Genomic DNA, 11,949 nt, shown 5'->3' with positions numbered 1-11,949 from the left:
GGGAGGAAGGTCCAAGGTCACGGAGTTTATCGACGCAACAGGGGCCGCTGTGCTGTCGTCAGCGGAGCCGGGGGACGGGAGGGAGGGGGCGAGCTGAGCGCGGCTCCCTCCGCTCGGAGGGAGAAGCAGCTGGCCCAGCTCGGCCCGGCCCGGCCCGGCTGATGCCGTCCCTCAGCTCTGTGAGTGCAGCCTGACGGCGGCCGGGCTGAGCCGAGCCCGACGACTCGGATGCGGCGGAGTGAGGAGGAACCCAATGGACGTTATGGAAAGCCCACTGAACCTGGTGAGTGATCGCTGGCTTTGCCGGTGGGGACACGGGCCCTGCTGCCGGTCGGATCATGGGGCCACTGATCTCTGTCCAGCCGCCGCGTCTCGGGATTGGAGGCAGTGGGACATGTCCATCTCTACCCTCCTGTGGTGTGTCACCTTCCTGTGGGCCCTTTGCTTTCCGTGTTTGTGCCCAACTGGATGTTGTTGTTTAGCCTGTCAGTGTCCTCGCCCTGTTTGTAAACGAACAAGATTAAAATAAAGCACTGCATTCACATACCACTTTTCAGAACACCGGCAAGTATTTACAACCCATCGAGTACTTTGCGAGTGTTACGCTTGAGAACCAGAACAACCAGTTTATACACAGTAAGAACCCACAAACAGCAGTTTGATGACTAGATTTGTGTTTCAGTGAAGTTGGTTGAAAAATAAATATTGACCGTGTCTGGGGAGTAAAGCTTCCTTACTGTTCTTCAACAGTACTAAAATATTTCATTCCACGTCAATATCTGATCTGAAAATGACACTCCTAGTAACAACAATCCCAGTCCTTCTCTGGGGTGAAGGTTTAGATTTTAAGTCTTTGGGCATGGACCCAAATCCATGTCCTGTAAACCAGGATTACAGGTCCTGTAAACCTGTAAACTCTGTGTTACCAAAGAGCCTGTTTGATAAACCAAGCACTTCGACTTGTTAGGGGGTGGAAGGGGAGTTGATTGGGATTTGAGAGGGAACAGGAGTAGTGTAGTAGGTGCTGCTTACCAGTACCTTTGCACTGTTTCAAAAGTCCTAATTTCAGTGCTGTGACCCTATGATGCAAAAATGTGTTGAAACATTTCTTTACTAATTAAATAGTTGCAATTATATGCATATGTCAGAGATTTTTGCATCCTACCTCACAACTGGTGGCGAGCGTGGGAGATAATATAGGTTGGAGTCTGCCATTGATTTTCTTCATGACTTTTTTAATATAGCAGAATTTAGCTAATTGCATCTACTTTTATATTGCCGTGACTGGGCGAACTTCCACATCCATGAAAGAAATGGCTTGGCTAACCTTTAGAAATAAAGGTTTAAAGTTACAGTTTAAAAATACTCGGAAGTCATATGGTAGTACATTGAATTAAATATAAAATCAGCTTAATCGTGTAATGTTATTCATTCAGAATATAAGCTCAGATACCATGGGGAGGGGAGGGCGAGGGAGGGAACGTCGACACAGACCATGAGAGGCCTGCGTCAGGCATTTTCATGCCTTACAAGGGGCAGATTGGAAGTCTGTGTGGGGCGCCACTCCTTGCACAGACACTAGAGCAATGTGTGGTTAAGTGCCTTGCTCAAGGACACAAACACGCTGCCACAGCTGAGGCTCAAACTAACGTCCTTCAGATCACTAGGCGAACGCCTTAACCACTTGGCCATGTGCCCATAATACATCATGACACCATGATAAATATAGTACTTCCTGGTTTAATTTAAGAACACATTGTTTTTTACTATTTTGCTTGTTATGCAGGTGTTTTATCAATATATTTACAATATATGGACAAAATTATTGAAGTTATTATCTCAGTTCAGTACATTGCAATGGATACCAAATCTTGGAGGCTGATGTTTTCTTTTAATTTCTAGAATTTCTCCATGTATTTAGCTCTGGTGGTGTTTCAGTTTTGTAGGTTAAAGCAGATGAACTCTTGTTCAGTTCCAAAAATCATTTTAAAATTCAGCTGATTAAACTTCATGGTGACTAACCACTCATTGTGCATTCAGCTTTGGTTCAGTAATCATCTTGCCTATGTCAGGAAGTGATGGCTTAAAATCAGACTGCAATGATTTGAAAATGCAAATTAGGATGCCGCCATAGAATATCATTAAAGGGATGATTCGTGGAGAAGTCGGCTTTTGGTTGAGACATTTGACCAGTAGCTGGTCTGCTTCTCTGGGTGAACCTAAAAGATTCCAGGAGTCTAGAAGAGGGAGTTTTGTCAATGCTAATATTTATCTCTCAAATTTATTACTATAATTCCCTTTCTAGCATTTCTCTAGATGCAAATGTTTTAGGAGTTCCTCCGTTGTGAAAGCCAATGTGTAAATGTTTGTCAGTTATTTCATATGAAAGCAAACAGGTATAGGTCCTAAAGAAGGGTCCTGGCCTGAAACATCAAAATATTTCCATAGGTGCTACCTGACCTGCTGAGTTCCTCCAACATTTTGTGTGTGTGTTGCTCTGGATCTCCAGCCTCTGCAGAATCTCTTGTGTTAGGTATTTTACACACAGTAACAACCATTTCCATGTTTTTCATTAAAAATTGTATTGGTTGCAAAGTGTTTCATAAAGATGCTCAAATAATTGAAATAAACATCAATTTAGAATTGGTGCTGGGGGAAGTCACTAAAGACTATATAGGAGAAAGGAATGACAGGAAGTGAAAAACTTCAGTGATTGAAGCTAAGCAGTCGAAGTTGTAGAGTATAACTGGGGCTTGGATAACAAGTATTTAGGATTCGAGGAATACTGTAACTGATTTTCCCCTAGCTTGAAACCTAAGATTCTGGCTTGTCCATAATTTTGTATCAAGCGGAAGATGACCCAACACATGGTTCAAGGCTAAAGATGGTGGTAAAGTCCCATTGGATTATACCTTGGAAGCTGATACTATGTCAAAGAAAAGTTGGAATTTATATAGTTACTGTTAATTGCATTGATAGTTATTTACTTTTGAATTGTTATAAATTAATGCTCCAGTGAAAGGCCCTGGCATTTTGTTACTTATAAAATACAAGTTGTTGTTTGAAGGGGGGAAGAAAATGTTGTCCAACATATCTGAGAAAACTCCCCTGTTTTACAGCAGGCTTGTATTGTGGAAAGTTTTCCACTCAAGATTTCAAGCAGGGCCTCAGATTGATGAATTCAGTCAAGACAGTCAACAGGGTTGCAGTTTAAAAACGTCTTACATTATTTATAGAAAAACATGATTTAATAGATTCTAAATAATGAAGCACTAAGCCACTTGTTTTCCTAAGTCAATGCCCAAAGGTGTTGAATCTGTTTTGATTTTGTAGAGACGTATGCTGCAAGTTTGTTCTTGAAGGTAATACAGTGTTAGCATACGGAATACTAATTTTCATATTTCAGCTTCCCTTTTGGGCATTCTTTAACACAGAAATATTAGGTAAGGGGATAAAGTGCTATCCATTAGCTACTATAAAGTGAAAGCAAAAAAAAAGTCACTTTTTGTCAATGTTATGATTTAAAATTCATTTTGCCACGTGAAACCAGACCAAGTTTCAGAATCATTTTGCACCATGTTCATGTGATCTCTTTCAACCCCCTCAGTCCATCTCTATCATACATCCCCCAACTATCCACAAAAGTTAGTGGCAGGTGGCTGTTTCTTTGGGATGTGGATTCCTGTGATTAGAGGTGTTTCACAGAGATTGGTGCTAAGTCCCTTGCTATTTCTAATCTGGGTAATTGATTTGGATGTGGATGTATAAGGCATGATAAGCAAGTTCTTGGATGAGCCAAAGATTGGTGGAGAAGTCAACAGTGAGACCCTTCAGGTCTTGGCCTGAAATGTTGACTGATTATTCCCCTCAAGGTGCTCCCTGACCTGTTGATTTCTTCCAGCATTGGCTGTGTTGCTATGGATTTCCAGCATCTGTAAAATCTCTTGCGTTTAAGATTCTAATGTGGTTTGATGCCAGCTGATTTTTTTTTATAACTCTTGTGAAGTTGCCTGAGATCTTTCTGTATGCAGAATACTCTCTGTAAGTGCTAGTTGTTTGCTTGTGAACTAATAATGGTGTACCTCAGTTAAAGTCTGGGAGAATCGTATGCATATGAATGCAAAATTCCTCCGTACACTTACATTTATTGCACAATGTAAAAAAAATATATTTTAACACCTGTCACAAAGTTTGTCAAATATTATGCCATTATAACATATGAGCACAATCTAATTTGCAAAATAGTATCTATTGCAAGCAGAAGAGTTCTAAAAACAGCTTTTCAAGAATGCATTTGTGAATTGGCAGGGATACTAGTAGTTGACTCACTGAAGAGACTCTGCAGTAATTTTTGTTTTTATAAATTTCTTGACATTTAAAATGTTTCCTCCCAAAAAAAAAGTTTGCACCAAACAAACCCGAAAAAATAATGTAGAGAGTCACTAGTATGGAAATGAAGATGAAAACTGCAACACCAAATCATCTAATAGTGATGGTAACTTTTAAAAATCTGCCCTCTTCCTCATTTTTTTTGCCATTTTCCATTGCCAAATTTTAAACATTTGCCACTTCCTACTGCTATTTTATTCCTTTGCTTTTTACAAAAACCTGCATTGTTTCATGCCTCTACCACATACTATGTGGTAGCAGTTTCACTGAACTACTCATATTTCAACATCACTGCGTTTTCTTCCTTGTATATTTGTTCACTCTCTTTTCCTCACTTTCCTAATTTGTTTGCCTTTCTCCCCTTGTCCCAGCAGAAAGCCCAGAGAGCAGGAAGAAGCAAGCTGCTTAAATGATGTGGGTTGGGTGAGTGTGGGATTAAAAGTGGAAGAGATGGAAATGAGCACTAGAACACTAAACAGTGTTCAGATAGATTTGCTACTAGGGAGCATGGAGGTGCAAACACCTTGGTGGAGTTGTTCGACCTAGCAAGCACGTTGGATTTTTTCATACAAGAAAATCTGCAGATGCTGGAAGTCCGAGCAACACACACAAAATGCTCAAGGAACGTAGCAGGCCAGGTAGCATCTATGGAAAAAAACTAGTCTCTGTTTCGGGCAGAAATCCTTCAGCAGGTAACCCTTTGTTGGTTTTTCCATTCCTTTGCAAGGTCCATCCCACAGCTGGAGAAATGGCAGCAAAAGAAACATTTTTTTTGCTTAGTTATTTCTAGTGTTCTTTATGAAAGCAGTTCAAATTGTATAACAGTGAGATAGAAATAGGCATTATCACCTGTACAAAATCTTTCCCAAAGTCAGAATGTCTGTGTAAGAAGAGTGTATACAAACTTGTATTTCATGTCAGACACAAACATTAAATATTGAGTGACCTTCACTATATAGAGATCAGAGCCTTGAGGTTTATATCAGATAAGATTAGGTGCTGAGTTGACAAAGGACCCTTCTCCAGTTATGTTAAATTAACAGGTAGTTAGACCATCAAAAACAATTTTATTTTATTTCATATTTGTTTGTTTCCAAGACACTGACTTAGAATCAGGAACATGAAAAACGATGCACGTCATTTGCTGAAGTGTCTGTCTCTGACAATCAGACTTATGGAGATTAAAACTGCTACCCGTTCACTTGCTAAAGTAAATAATTTATTGGGTTGAGGTGAGGAGTCAGTGTTGTGCTAAATATACACATGAATCTGTTTTGCTGGTCAGAACTTTTTAGGACATAAAACGTTATGTACTCCATCCTATGATATTGTGCCAACCTATATAAATACATATATCTACTCTATGATCACTGACCCTTCCCTCCTACATAACCATCCAGTTTTCTTACATCTGTGTGCCCATGTAAGAATCTCTTCAATATCCCTATCACCACCCTAGCAGCGTGTTCCAGGCACCCAACACTACGTCTGACATCTCCCCGTAACTTTTCATCACTTATCTTCAAAATCATCTGATATTGGCCATTGCCGCCCTGGGAAAAAGGTGCTGGCTGTCCACTGTATGCTTCTCATAATGGTGTACACCTCTGTCAAGTATTTTGTCCTCTTTTGCTCCAAAGAGAAAAACCCTAGCTCAGTCAACCCTTCTCATAAGACATAGTTTCTAGTCCAGGTAAATGCCCTCTGCACCCTCTCTAAAGATCCCACATAATGAGGCAACCAAAACTGGACACTGTACTCCGAGAAACCAAAGTTTTATAGAGCTGCATCATAACCATGTGGCACTTGTACTCAGTCTTACAACTAATGAAAGCCAGCACACCCTATGCCTTCCTAACAACCCTACCAACTTGCAAGGCAAATTTTGGGGACCTATAGACTTGGACCCCAAGATCCCTTTTTTCCTCCTTAAGAACATAAGAAATAGGAACAGGAGTCGGCCATCTGGCCTGTCGAGCCTGCTCTGCCATTCAGTAAGATTATGGTTGATCTGGCTGTGGACTCATCTCCACCTACCTGCCTTTTCCTCATAACCCTTAATTCTCCTACGACACAAAAATCTATCCAACCTTGTCTTAAATATATTTACTGAGGTAGCCTCCACACTGCTTCGAAACTTGCCATTAACCTTGCACCCTGCCTTCAAGTTTGATTGTCCAAAGTGAATCACTTCACGCTTTTCCAGATGGACTCCATCTGCCATTTCTCCACCCAGCTCAGCATCCTGTCAATATCCTGTTAGAAACTCTGACAGCCCTCCACACTATCCACAATGCCAGCATTCGTATTGTCTACAAACTTACTAACCCACCCTTCCACGTCCTCATCCAAGTTCAAGTCTATTGTTCAATTTGAGTTTAATTGAATGTCATCTGACTATACACATATACAACCAAATGAAACAACGTTCCTCTGGACTTGGTGCACCCAAAAGCATGTATCACACACAGCACGTAAAGAAAAATATTACAACAAATAAGCTCATAAATATAATTCAAAATGCGGTTAGTACACAGTGCAGGTAAACAGTAAAAAGTAATCCAAACAACAGGAATTCTGCAGATGCTGGAAATTCAAGCAACACACATCAAAGTTGCTGGTGAACGCAGCAGGCCAGGCAGCATCTCTAGGAAGAGGTACAGTCGACGTTTCAGGCCGAGACCCTTCATCAGGACTAACTGAAGGAAGAGTGAGTAAGGGATTTGAAAGTTGGAGGGGGGAGGGGAGATCCAAAATAATAGGAGAAGACAGGAGGGGGAGGGATAGAGCCGAGAGCTGGACAGGTGATAGGCAAAAGGGGATACGAGAGGATCATGGGACAGGAGGTCTGGGAAGAAAGACGGTGGGGGGGGGGGACCCAGAGGATGGGCAAGAGGTATATTCAGAGGGACAGAGGGAGAAAAAGGAGAGTGAGAGAAAGAATGTGTGCATAAAAATAAGTAACAGATGGGATACGAGGGGGAGGGGGACCCTAAAGTAATCCAAGTCATTTATAAAAATCAAAAAATAGGGTCCCAGAACAGATCCCCAAGAAACACCTGTCATCACCAACATCCAGGCAGAATATGCTCCATATTTTTGACTAAAATCTTGCATTTTAGTTTGTTACATATTGTGTAAGGATTACTTTCAGTCACATTTCCGTAAAACTGCCCCTCGACCATTACGCACATCCCTCTCCCTTCCTCCTCAGCTCCTTCCAAAACGAGGAATTATCTGACCTTGTGACCTCCATGCTGTAACCTAGCTGAAGTTGAGGCATTTTGTGAGGTGCAGTTGCAGGAAGTAAACCTACTGTCCTTGGAGCAGCTGGTTGGATATACCATTCTCCCCTCCCCTGACTGACAAAGCAAGATGGTAAAGGAAATGTACTTTTATCACATTGATCTGGATTGTGATCCTGCAGTAACTTTTCAGCAATTAGTTAAGAATCAATAACAGTGTGACTGCATCATATGTTCAGTTTTATTGTAGAGCACTGTAAAGTTCTGCAATTAATATATTAATTTATCTGTATGAGATTTCCACTAGCTTTTCTTGTGAACCATTGTTTAATGCCTGTATTTTGCATGCAGCAAAGTACAATCTGGCATGCTGTGTTATTGTAAACATGACGCAAGCACTTCACCTGTGAATCTTTTGGGGCTGTCTATTGTATTCAGTGCTCCCAATGCTAAATTCTGACCTAAATTGGAAGACTGCTTTGTCGAGCAGCTCTGCTCCATCTGCCAAAAGCGGAACTTTCCAGTGGTCAACCATTGTAATTCCTATCCCCATTCCTGTTCCAACATGTCAGTCCATGGCCTCCTCTTCTGCTGCAAGAGACCCCTTTCATGCTGGAGAAGCAACACCTCCTATTCCATCTAGGTAGCCTCCAACTTGATGTTGATTTCCCCAGCTTACCAGTGTTTATTTTTCTTTTTTTTTCTTTTCTCCTTTTTCCCTCCCCCTTCCCTCCTCTTCTATTCCCCATTCTGGCGTCTTACCTCTTCTCCTCACCTGCCTGTCACCTCTTTCCCTTTCTGCTGTTGTGCACTGTCCTCTCCTATCAGGTTCATTCCCATCCAGCCCTTTACGTTTTCCACCCACCTAGCTTCACCTATCATCTTTTAGCTTGTCTTCCTCCCCCTCCCCCACCTTTTTATTCTGGTGTCTCCTTCCTTCCTTTCCAGTTCCGATGAAGGGTCTCGGCCCAAAACATCGACTGCTTATTCATTTCCATCGTTGCTGCCTGACCTACTGAGTTCCTCATTTTGTGTGTGTTGTAAACATGATGTTCCAAATGTTGCACTGAGTCTACATTCTGAGCTATCGGTGGGGGGGGGGGGAACCTTGCTACAGATAACACAAATAGTTATTGTTCTTTTTGGGCATGTGGTGCACCTGAATTATCTAGCATGGTCTGGCTCGCCATGTTGTAATTATCTCACCCATTTACAGGTTAAAGGATAAAGAAAATACCTTAATAATGGTTCTAAACCTAATATTAAACCTTAGTTGTATCTATTTTTTTAATAAATGACAGACTTTCAAAAGTTTAGCTACCAGTGTGTTTTAGAACCAAGTATATTGTAATGTGCTCTGACATGATGGTGTGTTGCAGTTTATGTTAATTTAATTTTCCAAATTCTCCCTGAGCCATTTGGTGTTTTTTGTTTATAATTTTGCTTAAATTGTCCCGTATTTCAGTCTTGAATATCCCAAAATTATGAGCCCATCCTTAAAGTGCAGAATTATTGGTGAACAGAGCCACTTCTACTTGCACTTTCCAATTTTAAACTTATTTTTGTTGGCTGTCAGAGGCGGACATATTGGTGATCTGCATGTATTTTTTCATTAAAGCATGCTGGGCTTATTGAAACTTCAATGATAACAGCAACTTCCCTTTGTATAGTCCCATTAATGCAGCAGAAATATCTCAAATACATGATCATACTAAAAAAAAACTGATCCCAAGTCATGAAAGGTTTATAGTAAGTTAAAGATTGGTCAGAAAAGCTTTAATGAGGATACTAAAGAGAAATTGGATATGACACTGGTTTGGAGAGGGAAAATGATAAAGTCCAGCATTTGAAAATTTCAGGAAAAAATCTGTGTCTTCAGGTAAGTATTTATTATAGTTGTGAAATAGATAATTGCAACTTGGTTTGAGGCCTACAATTGGTGCATATCATTAAATGTGAGATGATTACATTTGTGAATTACCAAGAGAGCAACTGAGACCCCAGGTATTTCAGTGGATTGTAAACCTGGCAGCAGTTAAATAGAAAGGGCCTTGGATGGATATGAGATGAGGATGGGATTAAAAGGGCTGAGATATTTCAGAACTTAAAACTATTTTAATTAACAAAGGGCAATTATATTTATGACTTGTTCAGTCTTAACCTGAGGATTACCTATTGATCTGCCAGAGTGACCTGTACTGGCCAGAACCAAATACAGATTAATTTGTAATGTTAACTGTAAAGGGGTGTAATGTGGGAGCATTGGGATGTACTTTTAATTGAGAAATTTAAAGGCCAGCATTTTGAACATTTCAGGAATAAAATCCGTGTCTTTAAGGAAGCATTGATTATAGTGTGAAATAGATAATTGCAGTTTAGTCAGTAACTTGAAGGTAGTACAACAACAGCAGCTTCAGTGTGATGATCTGCTATATCTGGAAATAGGACATTCCCCACTGAGGTCTTCATGTTGTTTGTGTTTTTGTCTTTTGTACGAGTTGCAGTGTGTTCAAGTGTTGTATGTTATTTTGTGAACTTGCTGCCAAGTCATTCTTCAGGGATCAATAAGTTAGGAGATGTAATGTCACGAGAAAGTTTACGCATTCACTCTCTTCACAGTCCTTGCCAGCAGAAATGATAAAACTGCTGAGTTCAGCTGCAGGGCAAGAGTCGTCTTGATTTGAAATGACGTATGGTGCAAGTGTATCCTGCTCAGAAGTATTGTTTCTTTCAGGCTCACCAGCAAAGCAGAAAGGCGGAGCGTATGCTAGCAGCAGGAAAATATGCTGAAGCAATTGATTGTCATGGGAAGGCTGCAGGTTGGTGAATCTTTCCAGCATATGTAACTAAAAAGTTTTTCTGTAAAGCATGTTTGGAAATTTTTGCATCTGAAAGCCCGTTCTTATTGTGGTTCAAATAATTTAGGAGACATTACACAATGTGATTTATCTTGGACACTGTTTGACTATTTTATATACCTGGTGTAGTCTCCTTGCTATAGTGTCTTCTAGTTTGGAATAGTATGAAATCAGTACCAAGCTGTCCTGATGAAGATTCTCTAATGTAGTAAACTGTCCCAAGTTGTTTCACGGGAGTGTAATTCGACAGAGTTTGACACCAACTCACAGAGAAATGACTAAGGAGGAATTCCTAAGCTTGGAATATAAGCAATTGCAATTATGGAGGGACATCACAAGGGTACAAGCAGAGAAGATAGAGTTATAAATAATTTATGAAGTGTTATAAACGAGGAGGAGGTTACAGAAAAGACTGAGTGTTGGCTGCCCATGCTATTAAGACAGGGATAACATGAGTGTGAATGAACATTAATTGAGATAAAAATCTTGGAGTTCAAGGTGAACTCAAATTTATGTGTTTGAAAGTGTGAAGCCTTCAGAGTAGTTATGGTACAGTCATGACTGTAGGTAGTAAAGTAATACATCGCAGAAGGGGGAAATTGAGCTCATTGTGCATATGCCAAATTGTGCGTGTGGCAGATCCTTAGAGAGTTTTATCCAATTAGTCTGATTACCTACTCCTCAATACCCTGAAATTCAGAAAATTACTTTTTGAAAAATGTTCACACCCTTCCTTAAGGTAGTGTATTCCTTAAGGGATTGTAAGCCCGCTGCATAAAAATATCTTCCTCGCTTCCCCTCTGGTTCTTTTGTCCTTGATCTTAAATCTGAAAAAAAAGTTCAATGCAAAGGATAAGATGTAGATCAGTTGAAAATATGTGTATAGAAATGGCGGCTGGAGCTCTGTCTAGACAAGTATGAGATATTGCATTTTGGGAAGTCAAATGTAAGAGGAAATTATACAGTAAATGTCAGGACCCTTAGGAGCACTGATGTACAGAAGGATTGTGGGGTGCAAGTCAATAGCTCACTGAAAGTGGCTACACAAGTGGATAAGGTGGAGAATGAGTACAGTGTAATTGCCTTCATTGGTTGGAGCGCTGAATTTAAAAGCTGACAATTCGTGCTGCACCTGTGTAAAACTTTAATTATGCCACATTTGGAATATTCCATTTTTCCATATGAAGGAGGCTGATTAGCCCGCCAAGACTATGCCTGCTAGCATGTGTAGTTCTGGTCACTGCATAATTGGAAGGATGTGGAGGCTTTGGAGAGGATGCAGAAAAGATTCATCAGGATGTTAGGATTAGTGTTTTGGCTATAAGAAATTGGACAAATTTAGATTGTTTTCTCTGGAGAAAATATATAAAATTATGAGAGGTATGGTTAACATAGTCAGTCTTTCTTCCAGGGTGGAAATATCAGATACTAGAGCTCATTGCTTTAAGGTGAGAAAG

The 11,949-nt window shown here is 40.4% G+C and overlaps 1 protein-coding gene across 1 annotated transcript in view; it reads left to right on the top strand.

Annotated features, from left to right (window-relative positions):
• The first annotated feature begins 85 nt into the window (after positions 1 to 85).
• nrbf2b (nuclear receptor binding factor 2b) overlaps positions 86 to 11,949 on the top strand; it is a 29,214-nt gene continuing 17,350 nt past the window's right edge. Inside the window, exons 1-2 of the mRNA XM_063071156.1 lie at positions 86 to 283; positions 10,369 to 10,453. Coding sequence (XP_062927226.1) covers positions 254 to 283; positions 10,369 to 10,453 — 115 coding nt within the window. The 5' untranslated portion in view covers positions 86 to 253. The remainder of the gene's footprint in view (positions 284 to 10,368; positions 10,454 to 11,949) is intronic.

Source organism: Mobula hypostoma, chromosome 19, assembly GCF_963921235.1.
Source record: "Mobula hypostoma chromosome 19, sMobHyp1.1, whole genome shotgun sequence".
Taxonomy (NCBI): Eukaryota; Metazoa; Chordata; class Chondrichthyes; order Myliobatiformes; family Myliobatidae; genus Mobula; species Mobula hypostoma.
The sequence above is the reverse complement of the archived record's forward strand: the minus strand, read 5'-3'. Positions and strand labels throughout refer to the sequence as shown.